This window comes from Hyaena hyaena, unplaced genomic scaffold (assembly GCF_003009895.1).
Source record: "Hyaena hyaena isolate Hyena2069 unplaced genomic scaffold, ASM300989v1 scaffold_26, whole genome shotgun sequence".
Classification (NCBI taxonomy): Eukaryota; Metazoa; Chordata; class Mammalia; order Carnivora; family Hyaenidae; genus Hyaena; species Hyaena hyaena.
Window position 1 is genome coordinate 2,031,299 of NW_024080658.1, and position 22,615 is coordinate 2,053,913.

The 22,615-nt window shown below is 39.6% G+C and overlaps 1 protein-coding gene across 5 annotated transcripts in view; it reads left to right on the plus strand.

The window, feature by feature from the left end:
• The window catches only part of ENPP2 (ectonucleotide pyrophosphatase/phosphodiesterase 2), a 106,909-nt gene extending 84,811 nt beyond the window's left edge, over positions 1 to 22,098 (plus strand). For 3 of the 5 annotated variants that reach the window (XM_039227222.1, XM_039227221.1, XM_039227224.1), the window contains exons 20-26: positions 9,326 to 9,400; positions 10,724 to 10,860; positions 12,054 to 12,189; positions 12,823 to 12,900; positions 15,998 to 16,130; positions 18,188 to 18,344; positions 21,494 to 22,098. In XM_039227222.1, coding sequence (XP_039083153.1) covers positions 9,326 to 9,400; positions 10,724 to 10,860; positions 12,054 to 12,189; positions 12,823 to 12,900; positions 15,998 to 16,130; positions 18,188 to 18,344; positions 21,494 to 21,664 — 887 coding nt within the window. In that variant the 3' untranslated portion in view covers positions 21,665 to 22,098. The remainder of the gene's footprint in view (positions 1 to 9,325; positions 9,401 to 10,723; positions 10,861 to 12,053; positions 12,190 to 12,822; positions 12,901 to 15,997; positions 16,131 to 18,187; positions 18,345 to 21,493) is intronic. The other 2 variants (XM_039227225.1, XM_039227226.1) reach the window with 1 other exon arrangement.
• The last annotated feature ends 517 nt before the right edge of the window (positions 22,099 to 22,615 follow it).

Genomic DNA, 22,615 nt, shown 5'->3' on the forward strand with positions numbered 1-22,615 from the left:
AGACAGACCATTGTGTATCTGTGGGGTCATAAGTGAAGGGGCCGCTGGGGACTTCTCTGAAGGGACTGGAAGTCACAGTTATAAATAATAGCAGCCTGTGCGTACGCTGAAGCTTACGTACTGGAGAAGCAAGGAATGTATTGGGGGGGGGCGGGCGGGGAGAGATCTGCACCATAAACTGTATCAGAACTCCCTCTTTATATGAGGATCATCTTGAGCCTTCTAATTCTCCTCTTGTTTGTGTATTGTACATAAAATAACAATGTACAATGATAACATGCATGTATTAGTCAACTTTTGCAAGACTGTGCCTAAAGAAGAGAGTCTCTGTGGTTTGTACCAGGAAAGCCGCATTTCATGCTCACATTTTGGTACGCTGACTCTAGGCCAGGTGCGGCTTGGGGTCCTCTTTATTCTGGAATCCAGGGTGCAGAAACGGCCCCCAGCTGGGGCATGCTCTTCTCATGGCAGAGGGAAGAGAGGAATGGCAGAACCAGGCAGTGGGTCTCAATACTTCTGCTTTTTATTTTATTTTTATTTGAGAGAGAGAAGGAGAGTGTGAGTGGAGGAGAAGGGCAGAGGGAGAGAGAGAATCTTAAGCAGGCTCCACGCTCAGTGCAGAACCTGATATGGGGCTCAATCCCACCACCCTGGGATCGTGACCTGACTGAAATCAAGAGTCGGACGCTCAACTGACTGAGCCACCCAGGCGCCCCTCAGTGCTTCTGCTTTTATGAGGCATTTGGCTGGTGAAACCAGAACACATGAAATCAATGAAGGAGGGAAGTATTCTTTCCACGAAGATGTGGTCCTGCAAGATCCATGCCAGTGGGTGGTAGCATATACTCCTTTACAAAAAGGCAGTAAATAATAAGGAACAATGGTGCCATCTACCTCACAAGCTCTTCCTTCTGGTTTTGAAATTCCAGAAAACGAGGAGAAAATAGAAGGGGAGGCAAAGGCTCTGAGGTAGGCTACTTCAGGAGAGGGAATAGAAAACAGCAAAGGGATGATGAAAAGTATGCTAGAAAGCGGATAGAACTCAAACACAGCAGCCCCAAGTCAGGCAGCAAATTCACATTGCCAAATTCTCCTGAGAGCATAGTTTGAGCTATTAGCTTATATAGGGTCCTGTTTATCATATGCATTGTTTTCAATCTGATTAAGTAAAGAACAAGGAAACCAGTGGATTTTATTTACTTATTTTCCTTTTTGAAAAAATTTTCTTAACATTTATTCATTTTTGAGAGACAGAGGGCAAGCAGGAGATGGGCAGAGAGTGAGGGAGATACAGAATTGGAAGCAGGCTCCAGGCTCTGAGCCGTCAGCACAGAGCCAGACGTGGGGCTCGAACCCACGAACCGTGAGATTGTGACCTAAGCTAGTGTTGGATGCTTAACCCACTGAGCTACCCAGGCGCCCCTGACTTATTTTCCCTTTTGATAAAGATCTTTATCTTCCTCCTTCTTGCCTTTTGTCTCACCACCCTCCCTCTTCTCTCTTTGAGCAAAGAACACATAGACTCTTGGGCAGGTAATTGGATAAACAGCTTTGAAAAATAGGACTTAGTTGGTAGAAGGCATACAAATCCTCCACAAACCCTAGAAGTGATTTGAAACGTTGGACAGCTAGCTGCTGGTGAACTACAGTGTCATTATAATTAGAAAAACTGGAATGTTGACAAGATAGAGGGATGCAGAGTCTCATAATTTGAGTTTTTCAAATATTCAATCATTGAGTCAGAGAAATAACAATGAGATGTTTCTCTTATAAAAGGCACCAATAAGGAGCACCTGGGTGGCTCGGTTGGTTGAGCGTCCGACTTTGGCTCAGATTATGATCTCATGGTTCATGGGTTCAAGCCCCACATCAAGCTCTGCACTGTCTGCTCAGAACCTAGAGCCTGCTTCGGATTCTGCGTCTCCCTCTCTCTCTGCCCCTCCCTGGCTTGTGCTCTCTCTCTCTCTCAAAAATAAATAAGCTAAAAAAAAAAAAAAAAAAAAAAAAAAGAGGCACCAGTAAACTAGTGAATTACGAAAACTTTTAATGGACTCGTGTTTATGCTGGTTCAGGCTCTGGCTATTCATGATACTGAGGCATTTCCATTTTGGGGGGGAAAGTCATGCATTTAACTTTGGTGGCAGTGTGCTCCTGTGACAAAGCCAGTCTCACAACTCAGTATCAAGAGTAGTCTCAAACGTCTGAGCATGTAAATAAGAAGTGTCTTCTAGGGGCCCCTGGGTGGCTCAATCGGTTATGTGTCCGACTGCTGCTCAGGTCATGATCTCACGTGGGTTCGTGGGTTTGGGCCCCCGTGTCGGGCTCTGTGCTGACAGCCAGCTCAGAGCCTGGAGCCTGTTTCAGACTCTGTATCTCCTTCTCTCTCTGACCCTCCCCTGCTCATGCTGTCTCTCTCTCAGAAATAAATAAAACATTAAAAAAAAAAAAAAAAAGAAGTGTCTTCTAGGTGAATCACTGACTTTCAGAATTAAAGGAGCTATAGTTAGTGACCGTGCCTCCCGCATTGCTCTACTCAGAGGTGACCAGAAGTGTCTTATTTCAAGATGATTTTACATCACTGAACCTTAAACTTGACATGCTTCCATGGAAATGCACCTCCACAGGTGCTTGTTGAGTGCCTGCGCTGGGCTGGAAACTGATTTTTCTGAGACATCGTCTTGTTCCGTCAGCCGTATCACTGATAGTTTTCTGCATATGACATCACAATGGTGGCATAAAATATTAGGGGAGGATCAGCTCTGCTTTGGTCTGCTCATGCCCTAGTGAGACAGTCTTTAATGATACAAGGGAGACTTTAGAACTATTGCATGGAATAAAAATAATTATATACCATTGACTCATTATGTGCAAAGCATTTCCTTGTTTGGATTTTGGGATATGTATAAGCCTCAGTATTCTCTCCCCTGTCTTTCTGTAACTCTGTCTCTTGGTCTTTGTCTCCTTAAGAGTCATAACTTAGTCATTTATGAAGCTGCAAAGTGACACTCTCTTGGTCAGAGTTATCTCAGGTCTTCATGGAGTTTCCTGAATCATAAATCGCATCTCCCGCTTGAAATATCGGATGTCTGCCTCACTAGAGTAGAACTTCATGAATTCAAGTCATTGTGTGTGTAAGTGCATGTGCATGTTATGTTCAGAGTATTTCCTCTCCCTTCTGGATATCTTTGAATATATATTCAGATTTCTATATATAAGTATAGAAGTTTTGTATTTTGTAGACCTAAAATTCTACACAAATGTAAAGTTGTATTATTTTTATTCCTAGTTCTTTTTAAACACACCTATGGGTAGCTAATTTTTTTTAAGAAACTACATGTTGTACATATTCCATTTGTAACATTCACATGTGGCTATTTTAATGTTATATGCTGCAAACCCTCTCATACTTAACACACATGTACAAGTTGTACATCATGGTAGTGAAACAGCTCAGGGGATACTTGAGGCATATTAGATTAATCTTAGGCAGTCTTTTGCTATAAATATTTAAGCTGTTATAGGATCAAGTCTTTAAAATAAAGAGGAAAAAATATACAGCCTTCAAAAACGGTGATCTAAACTGCTTGCTAAAGCCTTAATATTTCTAGATTTGTGGGGAATTCTGGCTTTTAGTTGCGCGACTGTCGTTTCCAAGTCACATGCATGTAATGTCTTAGCAAACTTACTGTGCAATGAAAGCTGATTCCTCTGAGCCATTGAGTGAATAGATGAATGAATGAACAAAATGAAAATTTTTAAATCTCTCATAGCAAGCAATTTGGGCATCATGACCAAGTATAATTTTCACTTTAAGAATAATTACACTATTTATTTTTGCTTTGGTCTTTATTCTATTTACATTGATATAAAAATGGTTTATATTTTGTTAGATTCATATTCACTATCATCTTTGTGAAAAAAAAGTAAAAATCATTTTAACACTGTATACATTGGACTCTATTACACACAGAAATTAATTTGGATGGAAGAATGAAACACTAAAAATTCTTAATAACCTTAAAGCATAAAGACAGTAAGCTAGACAGGGAATCTTTGTAGCTCTTTGCAATTCTGAGATGTTTCTAATTTTTGTTATTTCTGGAGATGCTAGCTATGCTGGAGAAAGAAGGAGATACACTTGTGTGTCTCTGTGTGTGTATCCTTATGTGTGTGTTGGGGAAGATTTAGAAGAAATCAATATATGGTATAATTCTTTACAATATATGGTTAGATTCAAGATGAATTAGATGGAACAGACTAACTTTTTTTAAAGTTTTATTTGTTTTTGAGAGAGAGATAGAGATGCATGAGCAGGGGAGGGTCAGAGAGAGAGGGAGACACAGAATCTGAAGACAGCCTTCTGGCTCTGAGCTAGCTGTCAGCACAAAGCCTGATGGGAAGCTCAGACCCATGAACTGTGAGATCATGACCTGAGCTGAAGTTGGATGCTTAACTGACTGAGCCACCCAGACACTGCATTTTAATAACCTTTGCCTACCCGTGTTCCTTGCTGCTACTGAAGTAGATTATACGTTTTTCACAAAATCACTACAACCACAACCACTTTGGGTCAAGACTAAGCTAGGCACTTTTTTGCCTATTTTGCCTCTAAACAGTACAACATGCCAGTGAGATGTGAAGCTTTGGCAGGCTAAATTACAGACTCACAGAGCTATCAAAAGCGGAGATGAGATTTGACTCCAGGTCTCTGTAACACTATACCCCTGTGCTTTTCTCTGTAAATGCTTCTTATTCTAAGGGTTAGAATGAAGGGAAAGTATCAAGAGAAACTCAGTGCTTATCAAGGTTTGGAAGTTGTTTCTGAACTACTAGATGCCTTGATACAAATTGCTGCTCTTTTTAAATTTCAATTAATTAATCAATTAATGTTTATTTATTTATTTGGTGTGTGAGAGAGAGCAAGTGCGAGCAGGGGAGAGGCAGAGAGGAAGAGAGAGGAAGAGAGACAATTCCAAGCAGGCTCTGCACTCCCAGTGCAGAACCCCATGAGGGACTCAATCCCATGGACCATGAGATCATGGACCCAAGCAGAAGCCAAGAGTTGGACACTTAACCAACTAAGTCACCCAGGTGCCCCTGCTGTTCTATTTTTTAAAAATTAATTAATTTAAATTTATTTAAATTCCAGTTAGTTAATATATGATGTAATTATAATATTAGTTTCAGGTGTACAATTTAGTGATTCAACACTTCCATACAACACCAGTGTTCATCACAACAAGTACACTCTTTAATCCCCATCACCAGTTTAACCCACCCTTCCACCCACCTCTCTCTGGTAACCATCAGTTTGTTCTCTATAGTTAAGAGGCTGTTTCTTGCCTTGCCTCTCTCTTTTTTCCCCTATGATCATTTATTTTGCTTCTTAAGTTCCACATATGAGTGAAATCATATGGCATTTGTTATTTTCTCTGACTGACTTATTTTACTTAGCATAATACTCTCTAGCTTCATCTAAGTCATTGGAAATAGCAAGATTTCATTTTTTATGGCTGAGTAATATTCCACTCAATATATACCACTTCTATGCATTCATCAGTTGATAGACATTTGGACTCTGTCCATAATTTGACTATTATAGAAAATGCTGCTATAAACATCAGAGCACAAGTATCCCTTTGAATTAGTATTTTTGTATTCTTTGGGTAAATATCTAGTAGTGCAATTGCTGGATAGTAGGCTAGTTCGATTTTTAACTTTTTTGAGGAGCCTCCATATTGTTTTCCATGGTGGCTGCACCAGTTTGCATTTCCACCAACAGTGCACGAGGGTTCCTTTTCCTCCTAATCCTCACAAAAACCTGTTGTTTCTTGTGTTGTGTTGATTTTAGCCATTCTGGCAGGTGTGAGGTGATATCTCATTGCAGTTTTGATTTGCATTTTCCTGATGATGAGTGATGTTGAGCATCTTTTAATGTGTCTGTTGGCCATCTGTATGTCTTCTTTGGAAAAATGTCTGTTCATGTCTTCTGCTCATTTTTAATTGGATTTTTTTTCGGGGGTCTTGAATTATAGTTCTTTATGTATTTTGGATACTAACCCTTTATCAAATATGTCATTGCAAATATCTTCTCCCATCCCATAAGTCACCTTTTAGTTTTGCAGAAGCTTTTTATTTTGATGACGTCCCAATAGTTTGTTTCTGCTTTTGTTTCCCTTGCCTCAGAAGACATATTTAGTAAGAAGTTGCTACAGCTGATGTCAAGAGTTTACTGCCTATCTTCTCTTCTAGGATTTTAATGGTTTCCTGTCTCACATTAGGTCTTTAATCCACTTGGAATTTTTGGGGTGTATGTTGTAAAAAAGTGGTCCAGTTCTCATTCTTTTTGTTGTTGTCCAGTTTATTGAAAAGACTGCCTTTTTTTCCATTGGATAATCTTTCCTGCTTTGTCAAAGATTGATTGACCATATAGTTACGGGTTCATTTCTGGCTTTTCTATTCTTTTCCATTTATCTATGTATCTATTTTTGTGCCAATACCATACTGTCTTGATCACTACAGCTTTGTAATATAACTTGAAGTCCAGAAGTGTGATGCCTCCAGCTTTGCTTTTCTTTTTTCAAGGCACACTGCTATTCTTATTAGCTTAGCAACAGGCATGACTCAGGCAGAACTGGAGTAGCTGGATCTTCATCCCAGTATACCCTCCCTTAGATAATTCAGCAATTAGTATCCATTTGGAGACTGCCCAAAATGCTAAGGAAGAATAATGGATCAAGCGGATAGAAACCTAGATTCTGGGTACTGCTGTGTGCTGAATTGTCTTGTACAAATCATGAACCTCCAGCTCCTTCATTAGTAAAATGGAGATGATATTGATCTGCCTAGTCTGTCTCTCACGGATGTATTAGGCAGGTCATATGTAAAATGTCAGTTCTTGACAGTCATGAAGAATAGTGTTTTAAAAAAAGAATGCAAGCATCCATTCATTCAACGAGTATTTACCAAGTAGGTATTATGCATTTGGTATTGTTAAAAGTAGAGGTCTAGGGATAGATGAAATCCCTATCCTCATTAAATTGTTATTTTATTGTGAGATTTACCCAGTTGATGAATTATAGCATAGTGCTTTAAGGATTGAGATAAGAAAGAACAGAAAAATTGAATCAAATCTCAGGGGAGGTTGACATGGCAGTAAGTGATAGCAGGCACTTGCAAGGGAAAGGAGGAGGAAGGATGCGGGAAAAGGAAAGATCCTGAGTAGAGATTATGTGGTAAAATCCAAGGGCATGTTTTGTGGGAGTGAATATTTTTTAAAAAGACAAAGAGAGAGGGAGAGAATTTCATGTGGCTCTCAAGTCAGTCAGCTAATCTGTGGGAATATGAATCAGGAAGCTGAGAGGGAAAAAAATGCGAACTCCAGTCTGAATGGCCAAATTTTGGAAGACAAAAGAATGTGCCCTGGGAAAGTCCACACCACTTAAAAAGATTTGCCTTCAAGTATTTTGCCAAAGTGGTATCTGGAGGAGAACCTTGGATATACCCAAAATGCCAGAGACTACTGTAAACAGGGAACTGGGGTACAGAGTGAAGACTCTGTCTGGAATCTGATGGACTAGGAACCCAGCCTGGGAAGACATGGAATGCATGAGACCCATGTCAAGAAATCATGAGGAGCATGTTTTAAAAGTACAGGCTTGTAGGCTCTTCTACAAGATGAAGCTCTTACGTGTCCAGAGACTGAGATTCAAGCACACGTTTATGGCTCAAACAGGAACTTTTTGCTAAACAGAAATGCAACGGGTGGCTTGCCCAAGATGCCACAAAAAGTAGCAGAATCCAGCTGTGACCAAGAATTGGTGGTCCCTTGATACTCTGATAAACTGAAAAAGGAAGATCTAAATTTTGATTCTGGACCATAAAGTTTGTGTTTCTTACTGCAAAGATTATTTCACCTCTTGCTTAGATGAAACAACTATGCTTCAGGAAGACCCAAGTAGATTCTTTGGGTTAATTGGGGAAATTGGCTGAATTTTAGGAAACTGTTAAAACCACTATATTGTTTTTTTCCTCATGTCATACATGCGCAATTAACAATTGAGAAGAAATTACATAATAAAATATTTGTACTTCAACCACGTGCCAAAAACTGCAATTGTGCCTAGCTTGGGAGCTACGAAGTGCACATTTCTTTAGAAAATTTTTTTACTGTTTATTTATGTTTGAGAGAGACAGACATACAGACAGACAGAGTGCGAGCAGGGGAGGGGCAGAGAGAGAGGGAGACACAGACTCTGAAGCAGACTCCAGACTCTGAGCTGTCAGCACAGAACCCGACGTAGGACTCAAACTCATAAACTGCGAGATCATGACCTGAGTGGAAGTCAGATGCTTAACCAACTGAACCACTCAGGCTCCCCTGCAGTGCACATTTCTATACATGCAGAGCAGAAGAGTGAATAGAGATAGAGAAACAACTGAGAAAAATCTTTCAGAAGAAAGTAAATCTTAAGATGTGTCTTCCCCCCCACCCCCCTCTTCATTTTGCTTCCACAGGGGCTGGACTATGTGATCTTGTTATTTGTCATCCACATTTAAGTATGGAAAGAGGCATACCATTTCTGGTATGTTACCAATTATGACAGGGCAGGCTGGGGTCAACCTGGCTCATCTTTGTGTGTTCTGTAAAGACTGTACTGATGCCACCTCATCCCCATCCACGATATTCATCATGCTCTGTGTTCCCATTGTACTCTGTAGATATCTCTGATATAATGTGTACCATATTGCACTTGAGTTATTTGTACCATGTTGGTCTCTCCCATTGAACTGTGAATTTTCTAAAGGTAAGAGCTGTATCTTCATTATCTTTGCCCAGCATCTTTCTTCTATAGCCAAAGGCCTGGCACGAAGAAGGTACTCAGTAAATGTCTGATGAGGGAGAATGAATGAATGATAAATTTGAAGGGAGAAAGACGACAAGACTGTTGGAGAAGCCATTCCCAGTAGAAGGAAAAGGAATCACGTGTATAATAGCATAGAGTTGCTAAGGATGATTATGACCAGAGTGTTATAAATAAACCAGCCTTCATGGAAGGGGGTGTTATACAGAGGAATTCCAGTAAATGAGGGCTGGAGGAGAAGCCAGATTTGGTGGAATCTTTAGATTGCCCAAGACTATTATTGGTGGCCCCTCTTAGGAGAGGAATTGCCTGGAAAAACATGGCTGCTGTTTTGTTGTCTCTTAATGGAATAGATTGGATGCTAGGCTTGCGTTTGAATTTGGAGGAATGTGGTAAGCATTAAAATTTGAATGATAAAAAGAGAATAGCTTCTCAAAGAATTTTGATACTTCTGCTTCCAGCTGAAACCAGGAAATTCAGAGGCAACAAAAATGAAAACAAGGAAAACATTAATGGAAATTTTGAACCTAGAAAAGGTTTGGTTTGAGTTCTGAAGGAAAGTCTGACTTGGTTAACTGCCCCCAAGTACTACTGTTGTGATTTGCTGGCTTTTTATTTGTTTATTATATTTTGCTTATGTAAGGTTATCATATTATGTTCTAAGTCTTAGGGGTGGGTCCCCAAATTTGGCAGCTTAAACAAGGCTTCTACATTGTCTGCAATGCTGAAGAAGCCACATTACCCAGAATAGGCTTTTGCTTTAGTAGGTGTGGGCCACTTTGCCTCAAGTCAGCAGTTCTACTTGGGAAAGGCTTGCAAAATATTCTCCGAAGAGTTTTTTCTGTTACTTGCATAGAATGGTAATACTTTAATTAAAGCAACATGTATACATAATTTAATAAGTGATTGCCAGAACTGATTTCCTCTAATAAAAATAATCATAAACATTTTTTTGATGATCACTTAGGGAATTGTGGATTGCCTAAGCCTCAATCTCTAAACATTTTGGTCTGTTGGACCCCAATTTCCAAGAATCTATGGAAGTTCAGACTTCTATTGGAAGTCTGTCCAAAATGGGCAGATCAAGCCCCAGGCATTTCTTGTGGGTGTGGAATGAAGGTTTGCACACTAAACTTCCATCTCTTCTTCTTAAAAGAGTAAAGTTTCAGACCTTTATTTCCCCCTAAGAAGAGAGCTTTCTCTTGGAGGTCTACATTCTTACGGTCTTAACTGAGTTCTTTGGTAGCTGGTGACCTCCCCTCTTCTGTATTTAAAGGACCCTCTTGAATATCCACTTATTTTATCTATACATGTTCCTTTAAGTTCTTACCTAAAGAGTTTTTCTCCATGTGACAAAGCTGCTTACTTTAAATGCTCATTACTACTCACTGTTTATGCTGAAATAATGCATTATTTGAGTTGCAGTTTGCAAATAATGATCAAAGAGTGCCTTCCTCTTAATTAAATCATTGGTTAACTTGATGAGCCTTTCCAGGGGTCAAATGAATTAATTCTATAAAAATCACTCGTATTGACTTCCATTCAGCAGAATCATTTCAAAATTTACTATAATGTTTCCTTCCTATACAGATTAAAATTCTTTATAACTAAAGAAAGTATTAAAATGAATATGCCATTTATATTATACTTTTGATAACTGTAAGATATGACCCATGCTTAGGTGAACAGATAAATCACAAAGTGTTAGGGGAAACTAACTTGATTAAATTAAGAAGAAGGACCTACACTATTAATAAGTAAGCAAGCAAATTATGGACAACTTGACTCTCCCAATATTTCTTTCAACTTTAATATAAAGTTGCATATGTGTTTAACACAATTTTTGTTCTCTTTCCTAGAGAGGCACCTCCTCTACGGACGGCCTGCCGTGCTTTATCGGACTCGCTATGATATTTTATATCACACTGACTTCGAAAGTGGTTATAGCGAAATATTCTTAATGCCACTCTGGACATCATACACCATTTCTAAACAGGTCATTGGAAAAATTGGGGTTATATTCTTCATGCGATTATATTCTTTGCATCAATATAATGATTGCTTGCTTAACAGAGTTTTGTCTTAGAAAGGATTTTAATTTTTCTTGAAGAAAGAAATCTTACATCGAATCTATTGCTAAGCATTTTTTTAATGTTTATTTTTGAAGGAGGGAGAGAGACAGAGTCTGAGTGGGGGAGGGGCAGAGAGAGAGGGAGACACAGAGTCTGAAGGCCTTGAGCTGTCAGCACAGAGCCAAATGTGGGGCTCAAACTCATGAGCCACGAGATCATAACCTGAGCCAAAGTTGGACACTTACCCGACTGAGTCACCCAGGTGTCCCGCAAAGTATTTTCAACTAGACTTTATTCAATGTTCTAATAACTTCATAGGAATCTGTTAAATTATCACCATATCATAGAGAGTATACTAATGCTTTTTGCTTTTCCTGTTTGCCATTGCCTGACAGTTGCAGAAGCCACCAAGATTTGACTGTTTTAATAGTTTATTTTTTTAGAGCAGCTTTAAGTTCACAGCAAAATTGAATGAAGAGAGTTCTCATATACCCATGGCCCCACACAGGCACAGCCTCCCTGACTATCAGCATCCTGTTTTTTAATAAAGATTTTATGTTGGGGTTTCAGTTTGGGTTCAGTTTTGGTGAAGATGAGATAGGTAAGTTTATAAGCTTGGTAGTTGAGGTATGTTTTTAATTTCTGATTACAAAGGAATACTTCTGCTGCAAACACAGCTTCTTGTTCACCTGTACGTTGTACATGTACATATGCCCTGTACATGTACATGTGCCATGTACATGTGTATGCTGTCTCTCTTTATATAGAGACAAAATATATATATATTTTTTTCCTTAGGCTATTATTTTTTAAAGCTGTCTTCCATGGACTTTTGCTTTATATATTATGGCTTTACTTAAGACTTTGATAAAAGAGTTCTGCCACTAAAAAAAAATAAGAGTTTGTATGTTTAAAACTGAAGGTTTGCTGTTTTTTTGGGTGGGGTGGGTGGGGAGGCCTTGTTTTAAGGAGTCAATGTCCGAGTATGAGCTACAGTAAAAAAGAGAGGTTTGGGTTCTGGCTGTTCGTCACAGAGCAACTTGGCTTCAGTATTTCCTTGTTGGTTTGGCTTGGTCTTTGTGATGGCATTGCTGACTACCTCTGACTCAACATGCAGGCTGAGGTCTCTGGCATCCCCGAGCACCTGACCAACTGCGTCCGGCCTGATGTCCGGGTGTCTCCGAGTTTCAGTCAGAGTTGTTTGGCCTACAAAAATGATAAACAGATGTCCTATGGATTCCTCTTCCCTCCCTGTAAGTTTTAGAATATCAGGATCTGACCATTCTAGAGGGATATTATTTGGTGGAATCTGGCCTGTTAGGATTTCAGTGGTCTTCTTCAAGAGGAGCACTCAAGAGATTGAAGAATTGAACTTCTATGGGATCCTTCCAAAATTGGTCAGAAAAGAGACCACTTTTCACAGATCTTGTTCTCCAGGGGAATTCTGAAGTGCAAGGGAATATATAGTGTGCCCCTCATATCACTAATGGGAATCTGATAGTAAAATGGTATATCATTAAGAGATTAATGTTTTAAATACTAGAGAGGTGATCTCTTAAGAATATGGGAGTCCCTTAAATTATATCTCATTACCTTGATGACATTTGTTAAAGTCCAAAACCTATATACATAATACTTAGGAGACCCAAGACTGGGCTGGAAGAAAAAGCATTGTAAAAATTTGGGGGAGAGAGCTGTTGGTGAAGAAAGGAGATTGAGTGGGAGGGGAATTAGGAAATACTGTATAAAGTAGGGAATGAGTAGAAATAAAAGTGTAGATCCATTCACCATTCACTTCAAACTGTTCATACCATTTTAGTAGGCTGCTCTTTTATTGATGTTGATTTGGGGAAGTAACGAATACTGTTTGTTTGCCTAACGTTTAGATCTGAGCTCTTCACCGGAAGCTAAATATGATGCATTCCTTGTAACCAATATGGTTCCAATGTATCCTGCTTTCAAACGTAAGTCTGATATTTACCTAGTAAACTATTACTTATGAAAAGAAATGTTTCTAAATTTACCACTTTCCTTTTCTACCCCTATATTAAGTTTGATAATAATATCTTTCATGTGTTTAGCTCTTATAATTGTTGAAGAACTTTCATGTACATTCTCTACCATTAATCCAAAATATGAATCTGTGAGGGAGGTTGGTGGGTTGTTTGTTCCTTGTTTATAATTAAAAAATTAAAGTCACAAGAAATGACCCCATTTGTGAATGATAGAAACTGAACCAAACCCAGTTTGTGTTTTGCTTCTAAACTGGTGTTCCTTCTCTTTCAATGCTCATTATATTGGTGGTTAAGAAGGATCTTTTTTTTTGTTTTGGAGGCCACTTGATGTTTAACAATGCTTATATTTATGTATTGAATGTTAAAGTAAAAGCCACCAGCACTTTTCTCCTTTAGGGTGGATGATATGTTCTGAATGTTGACCTTGAAACCCAGGGAGAACTTTAAAGGATCTTCTGAATCATCAGAGTATTAAGTTCAGGTGGCCTTAGGCCTTTGCAAATTATTTTAGTTTCTTTTAACACCGATAATGTCTTTGTACATGACAGAAATATTTGTGGATGATAGCGATGCTGTGAATGACATTGGCATAGGGAGCCTTGGTCCAAAAACTGACTTCCCTGGAGTCTGACCACTAGCTATATAATCATAGAAATGCCATTTAACCTCTCATTTACAAAATTATGAGATTTTATTGCATGTCATCTATGGCTTATATGGATATGACTTAATTGCCTGATGGCCAGAATAATCCATTTTCTATTTCTGATAACAAATAATTCACTCATTTGCCCATCAATCCATCCAACCACCCAAAGATAGAGAAAGCATTCTGAGATAATTTTTACCTCCTTTTACAGTGAGGAGACTTACATTCTTATAGGAAAGGGAAGTACCCCTACCTTCTTCCACTTGGCAAAGGACCATTGACTGTGTCCCAGGACTCTTGGGATGAAATGAAGTCTCAGAATCAGAATGCCTGATTGTAGAGTGTCCTCTACAGGGGCAAGCCTCCCAAACTTGACATCAGTGAAATGGCCAACATGGTTTAGAGGAAAAAAAATGCTTATGTGATGTCCTAGTTAGTAAGTGAAGGTTTATCCAAAGGTAGAATACATTGCTTAAGAGTGAAAAATTGAAGTATGCTTTTAAAAGGTAGTTCCCTAGTTTTTTCTTAGGCCCAATTGAGAAATATTTCAGAAACCCACATAGATAGATTTGTGATAATATTACATGGAGTGCATCTTCATTTAATGTTCACAAATCAGGGTTTCCTGGATTTCTTTATTATTTACTGCTGCTTTTTTGACCAAGCAGCAATACAGGAAACACACGGTACCACCCTGCGGCTGGCATGGTAAAAGGCCTTTCACAGAGGGCTCGCTGTTCTTCCCTGGGCTGGTTTTCTCACATGCCACATTTCTGTGGGTTTGGCCTTTTGACTGTTCTCATTGTTATTTCTCTCCCTTTCTGCCTTTCCAATTTTTACACTTCAGATTTGAACTTCTCTCCCACTGTCCTCCTTTCTCTCTTGCAAATAATTGTCTACGGTATTTTGGCTCCGGTGGGCTGCTCTTTCTCTTTCATAGTAGAGTATCAGAAGGTCTAAAGAACTATAGAAGCACTATGAAAAAAACAGCCAAGTACCGTTTCATAGGGGGAGATAAGAAGTGATAATAGCTTGAGCCTCACAGTCTTCATGTAGAGCAGAGTAGTTCCTTGAAACCTAACATTTCAGAACCAACTCACTATTTGCATTTCCTGTCCACTTCTGCCATTCCCTTCTTTTGCTTTTCATTTCTCCCCACTCTTTTCGCTTCCATTCCTCTGCTTGACGACAATATTAACTGGACCTAGTGTGGCCAAGGAAGTCCCCTCCAGAGGTGACCTTGAAATGAGAAATGAGAGATGGAGGAGAAGCCAGACATGCACCATCAGGGAGTTTTCCTGGCGAAAGGAAGAGCAAATGCAAAACCTTAATCTGAAACAAGTTTGCCAAATGAGAAGACAGGAAGAAAGTCATGTACCAGAGGGGGAAGTAGAAAACACAGTCATGCAGGTAGGCAGGGGCCATGGTGCAGAGTTGGGATTTTATTCTAATTGCAGTGATACATCATCTGGAATGTTAGAAACAGGAAGTTGGGAAGAGTGAGATACATTCTGAGTATGGTGTAAAATGATCCGACTGGCTATTATATAGTGGGCTGCAGGGAAGAACGAGGTTCTCACTGGGAGCCTGGGAAGTAGTCTTTTGTGGTAGTTTTTTGCTGAGAGGATAGTAATTGAGACCAGGATGGATGCAGTGACAATAGTTGTTGAGAAGTGGTTCAGATTTGGATGACAGGGGAGTATTTCAGAGGTGGCATTGACAGGGCTTGTTCACATGCATAGGAAAAGAAGGAGCCAAGTCAGGAATGACTCCTAGGATTTGGACCTGAACATGTGAGCGAGTGCCATTACCTGATGGAGAAGCAGGGAGTTAGAGCAGGATTCGGAATGAAGACCAAGAATTCTGTTTAGACCATTTTTTGCTAGGCATGATTATTATGTATTCAAGTGGACCATGAAATGGGTGGTTGGATAACAAGTCTGGAGCTCCTTGGAAAGGGTTAGGGCTAGAGACATAAACTTGGGAACAAGTATATCTATGAGATCCTGAAGGAAGAAAAAGTAGATTAAGGCCTTTCTTCAGTTTCTCACAAACACTGTCCTTCCTCTTGTGACCACATGATTTCCCGCGCCTGTTCTGTTTCCATCTCTTTGCCTAGAAAACACGCACTGAGCCTTTAGATCTCGGCTCAGTAACCAACTTCATTGAGGAACGCTTCCCTGGCTTATTGGGCTGGAGATACCAGTGTCTCCATGCCTTTCTCTCTGCCGATTCATAAATGACGCACACATAGCTGGCACTTCAGGATGAATTCTTTTCAAGAATAGCAGCAGCTCTACTGTCCCTTGGCTTATGACATTTGGCTCATCCCAGAGAGAATTTGACCAAAGCTAGGAGTTTTGATCATGAAGAATGGATATATTTTTCCCCCCACAGGAGTCTGGAATTATTTCCAGAGGGTATTGGTGAAGAAATATGCTTCAGAAAGAAATGGAGTTAATGTGATAAGTGGACCAATTTTTGACTATGACTATGATGGCTTACATGACACACAGGACAAAATCAAACAGTAAGTTTGTCTTTTCCACTCAGTGTGTTTTTAACTTCTAACATCTCATTCAAGGCTCTTTTTCCAATATTCATGTACTAGAGAAGAGCTGATGGCCCTAAAGGCCTTTGCTCTTTGAATCTCCTTGTGATTTCTTCAGTGCTTTTGGACGATGATTAAATGTTGTATTGGTGGTTGGAATGGAATGGAGTTTTGAGGTAAATAAATGTACTTTTCCATTCCATGAGAGAAAAGTATCAAAATATTATTTTTATGTGTCATTTATTCTTTATCAACTCATCAGTGGAAAAATGATAATTTTTACTCATCCCCATTATTTGAGGAGACTTTTGGAATCTCTTAGATTTCTGGGTCAGTATATCTTAATACAAAATTCCATGTAGACTTTGGTAAAATATAGTTGTTTCTACCCTTCTTCATGATGCTATGATGCTATTGGGGAGATTTAAAAAAAAAAAAAAAAAGGAATACTTGCTCAGAAGGAGCTAACAGTTTAGTGGAGAAGGCAAGAAGATACAAATATGACAACTTTATAAGAAGTCATTTAATTTTATACACGCATAAAACAGAGGGGCACACATTATGAGAAGGTTTCATTGTGATTTACAGATAATTATGAACAATTTTTTCCATCTACGTAATTAATAAAATATCATTTTAAATCGTAATTTGAGTGTTTTTAAAACGATTAAAATTAAGATAATAGAGAACCAGGTAAGGAATTGTGAGTTCCTGTACTTCAGTTTACTGGAAAAGATTTTTTTTTAATCTCTATAATCATCACTAGCTCATTAGTCCTTAGTATTTCCTTGAGTAAATGAGTTTTCTGTACCAAGCCCAGCATCTCATTGGAGTTTGAAAGGGCTTATTATTGCCCTACCTTCAGTGTCTCCTGCCTCAGGTCTACTTGATGCAGTTTTATGCAAATTCTCTCCCTGAAACATGGATCTCATATGACTCTCTCCGCCACAGAACCCTTCAATGAGGCATTACTACCTAAACAATAATGCCCAAATTCCCACAATGTGGCCCTCAGAACCTCCAAATTATGGCTTGAATTGACTCTTGCAGCCTCACATTTCTACTATCTTGATCCATTCATCATGTCCAGCCTCTGAGCCTTGGTTCAAGCTGTTTTCGTTGCTGGAATATTGTTTTCACTCTGCCAAGTTAAGAGAAAGGGGATTCCAGGCAATAAAAACATTGTATTCAAAATATGGGAGTGGACCCCTATGACCCAGCAATAGCACTGCTAGGAATTTACCCAAGGGATACAGGAGTGCTGATGCATAGGGGCACATGTACCCCCAATGTTCATAGCAGAACTCTCAACAAAAACAAAACATGGAAAGAGCCTAAGTGTCCAACAAAAGAAAAATGGATCAAGAAGATGTGGTTCATCTACACAATGGAATACTACATGGCAATGAGAAAGAATGAAATCTGGCCATGTGTAGCAACATGGATGGAACTAGAGGGTGTTATGCTGAGCGAAATAAGTCAGGCAGAGAAGGACAGATACCATATGTTTGCATGTATAGGTGGATTAGGAGGAACTTAATGGAGGACCATAGAGGAGAAGAAGGGGAAAATAGTTGGGGAGAGGGAGGGAGGCAAACCATGAGAGACTCTTGAATGCTGAGAACAAACTGAGGACTGATGGGGGTAGGAGAGAGGGAAAGGGGGTTGATGGGCATGGAGGAGGGCACTCGTTGGGATGAGCACTGGGTGTTTCATGGAAACCAACTTGGCAATAAACTATTTAAGAAAAAAAAGAATATAATTAATAACATAAAAACAGAAAAAAATTCCTGTATAAAGTAAATTAGGATAAATTTCTAAAACATAAGAACATTTTTCTACACAGCCACAATAAAAGTAGAATATTTAACAAAATTAAAAAAAAAAAACACAAAATATGGGAGTGGACCACTTCCTTAGAAGTGAAAAATGATCAATGGGAATTACTTTTAGTGACTTAAGCAATATTCATTGGTCACCATTTAAAAAGCAAGCTGCTACATCTGTTGTAATTTTATTTTTCCTTCCCCTTCCAGGTACGTGGAGGGCAGCTCCATTCCTGTGCCGACTCACTACTACAGCATCTTCACCAGCTGCCTGGACTTCACCCAGCCTGCCGACAAATGCGCCGGCCCCCTCTCCGTCTCCTCGTTCATTCTCCCTCACAGACCGGACAATGAGGAAAGCTGCAATGTGAGCTCAAAGACAAGAGTCTTTTAACATGATTCATCTTTGCTTCTTAATTTATAGTCCCACCGTTAAACTCTTATACACTTATTATAAGGCATTTGGACTATACAGTATAACCAAGTGGAAAGAAGAAAAGACCTTCTTTGCTTATCACTTCAGAACTTTGTGTTCAAATGGACTTTTATTTTTCAGTGTAAGGGTGGGGGGGCAAAGAGGTGTGCATTTATTGTGATTCAAATTACGTGTTTGATTTTGTCAAACGGTAAAATGCCCAAATATTTTTGGTTTTGCAAAAGACATATATATTTAGTAAAGGTGGGATAAGAATAGCAACATCTTGGTAATTGTTGGAACTAGGTAAGAATTCACAGGGGCCCATTATATTATTTTCTCTACTTTTGTGGATGTTTGAAAATTTCTATAATAACTTTTATAAGGACACATATACATGGGAATATATACTTTATAAATCAGATTTTTCATTTGCTACTAGTTATGAGGGCAGTTGTTAACAGGTCACCCCATTCCCAAATAGCACAGATGACACTTAATACCCTTATTCATAAGTGGAGTCAGGAGGCATCCTGAGAAAGGGCCTGGCAGGGGGCTGGGGCCATGCAGTGTGCTCCTGGGCCCGTACTCCTCTCCTGCCTCCACTCAGGGACAAATCACATCACTTCCCCAGATCTCTTTGATGTGACAGAAAGGCCGTGCTCCAAGATTGATTGTGGAAGTAACCATCTCTATGATATTGCTTGATAGAATAGAAAGAGCAGGGGTATAATCTACAGAAGAGGATCTTAGACAACACGCACTGCTCAGTTCCTAAATTGTGTCAGGTACTGTGAGAGAGGCAAGGTCATGGCGGGCTTTTGTTTGCACGAATCTTCTAAATTATTTATGTGTATTTATTTATTTATTTTTAAATATTTTTATTTATTTCTAGGAGAGAGAGAGAGAGAGAGATAGCGTGAGCAGGGGAGGGTCAGAGAGAGAGGGAGACACAGACTCTGAAACAGGCTCCAGGCTCTGAGCTGGCAGTCAGCACAGAGCCTGACGCGGGGCTCGAACCCATGAACCGTGAGATCATGACCTAAGCGAAAGTCGGACGCTTAACCGACTAAGCCACCCAGGCGCCCCACTAAATTATTTATGTTTAAAGTGTTTCCTTCTCTTCTTCCCTTGGTGCACATGAACTTTTATTTGAGTGCTATTAGTTTTTCATTTCACACCAGAGTCTCTCCTAGCAAATACTTTTGTGGATTGCCAGCTAGAATCGGGCAGAAGATATTTTCTTCCTGTGTTGCAGAGCCAGCATTTCCTAATGACTAGTGGCAGGCTAGATTTTCGCATGTGAGAACCAGAAGAAAATGCCCTTCAAATGAAATTGGCAAATTACTTCCCAAGGAAAGAACTACCAAAGACAGATTTCTTATAATCCCAGCTGGCCACTATTTAAATTAGGAAAAACCTTTTTACCCCTTTGTCTGTACATTCAAATGACTGCATTTACAAAAGGAAAAATTAGACCACTGAAAAATCAAATAAAGAGTTGAATATGAAAATCTTCCCAAAATACAGCTTCGTGCTTACTCTGAGGGGGTCCTGATCCGTTTGAAGACCTCCTACTTCGTTAATTATATGGTCACACTGAGGATTGGTCAGTACCGTTGTGGGCAAAGTTATATTTAGGTCTGTCTTTTTCTGTGAATCGCAGAGACCTTGGTTAGCTTGGGTTAGGAGGGTGGGGCATGGAGGGTTAAAATCCTTACTACCCTAGCCTGCAAAGCAATTTCTTCCTATTTCTTCATTTTGCCTGGGATGGCCAAGCATCAGTTTCCTGAACCAACACCCTCGTGGTACATATTTAGCACTGGCAAAAGCTGCTGTAGCTCCCTGCCCAGGTCTGTGTGGGTTGGAGCTTTCCGAGAAAACCCGTTGCAGGTTCTTGGGCTTCGGTGGGGAGTTCACAGAGACCACTGGTGGTGGATGAGCTGGGCGAGGGTATTTCTGAACATACTCAGCCCCGGGACACGCAGTCACCCTTCAACTTGTGGAACAGTGCTTGAGAGCCATTGCAGCCCCGGGGGCATTTGGGAATGAATGTCTTGGCAAAGACATCTGCTTCATGTCTACTAGTGAAGGTAGGCACTTCCCCCCAGAATTCCCAGAGCTCTCAGATCTCCTGCTTTCCCTCAACTTCCCACAAAAGTGAAAGAAGATAGTTTTAAAATATAAAGGATTACTTCTGAAGTACCTTTTCATTTCAATAGAGACGCAAATAAATTGTTTCGTGTGGGACATCTGGATGTCTTTCATCCGGAATTTGTGCCAATGAGGCAGGCTTGGCAAGTAGCTAAGGCAGAAAGAGATGTCCTTCCTTTTCTCCATGATGTTTCCTTACTTTATCTTTCGTTCCCCTTCTTCCTTTCTCTTCTTCTCCTGCTTTCCAAGGAGCTGCTAAAGTAAGCAGGGTTTTCCTTGTGAACCAATGAAGAAAGCCTAGAGAGGTCAAGTGGGTTGCCAAGGTCTCCTAGTCAGGAAGTGGTAAAGCCACAATTCCAACCCAGGCCTGTTGGGCCCCCAGATGCCAGGTGTGTCTACTGAGCTGCTTTCAGTTGAACTCATTATTCACATATCAATTCACTGCAGTTTAACAGATGACGTATTTGATCCTGCGGGTTCTTCTGAAAGACCAGGAATGCACACACAAAACTCCGTGCATTGAGCATAAGCTTTTCGCTTTCCTTAGGAGACAGAAGAGTATTCCAAATTACTCATGCTCTGTGCTCAACATTGCAGTTTGACAGCAGTGGGAGAAGAAAGTAATTACTGAATTCTTCAGGGCCTTGGTTTTTGTAATTTTGATTTATGTTCTGGAAACCTATTGAGTCAAATGCCCTTTCACACCACATGTCTCATTTATTTGGTACAGCTAATTGCTGTTGAAAATGTTTACAGCCAAGGACAGGTATTTGTGGCTTGTTACCAAAGGAATGTGGCAGAGTGGCCTGGGAGGCCAGGAAGGAATAAAAGGCACTGGCTCTGGGTGCAGGATTGTGGAGGGGTCATTTGTGGACTTGAACCAAACTGACCATCTGGAGAACCTCCTCTGGAAAATTCTGACTCTGATTGTATTGTTTCCATTGCAGAGCTCAGAGGATGAGTCGAAATGGGTAGAAGACCTCATAAAGATGCACACAGCTCGGGTGCGGGACATCGAACATCTCACCAGCTTGGATTTCTTCCGAAAGACCAGCCGCAGCTATCCAGAAATTCTGACGCTAAAGACATACCTGCATACATACGAGAGTGAGATTTAATGATCTGGCCGTTTGCGGTGCAGTCTTATCAACGGTGTATATTTTTATATTGTTTTTGTATTTATTAATTTGAAACCAGGACATTAAAAAAATGTTAGTATTTTAATCCTGTACCAAATCTGACATATTACGCCTGAATGACTCCATTGTTTTCTCTAATGCTTGATTTAGGTAGTCTTGTGTTCCGAGTAGAGCTTGTAATAAATACTGCAGCTTGCATTTTTAGTGGAAGCTTCTAAATGGTGCTGCAAATTTGATATTTGCATTGAGGAAATATTAATTTTCCAGTGCACAGTTGCCACATTTAGTCCTGTACTGTATTGAAATACTGATTTTGTAAAGTTGCATTCATTTACTGTTAATTATGACAGACATATTTAAGCCTTTTAGACCAATCTTAAATATAATAAATCACACATTCAGTTTTTTTTTTTTTTTCTGGTTTTATTTGGCCTTCATTTCATTATAAATTAGAGTGTTTGCTTCTGATATATTCATGCATGGAAAGTATACATTTTCTGTATTGGGCCTTCTTCCTTGTTGAATATAATTCACATAGCCAAAGGAACATCCATGATACTCAGCCGTAGTGGCCTGGATGAGATAGTTTAGGTACACATCTCTGGGAAATCAGAAGAGCAGAGGGCAAGGGAACCAGAAGACCTACAGGATACCCTCTCTCACCAATCTCTTTTTGAAATATTTAGAATTTTGGAGGAGTAGTTTCTTTTGATAAGTTGGCTCAAAGCTCTAAGTATTAAACTCAGCTGAGACTATCTGAAGCATATATTCTGTATAAGCTACCAATTTATGAACCATGGAGGATATAAGGAGAAATAAGAAGGTGGGATGGGATAGAGCTGTAAAAATATATAATTAACCAATTCAGGTAGAAAATAATAACTGCCAAGTGAAAAGTGTTGATAGTAATTAATATGACAAGCATCTAAA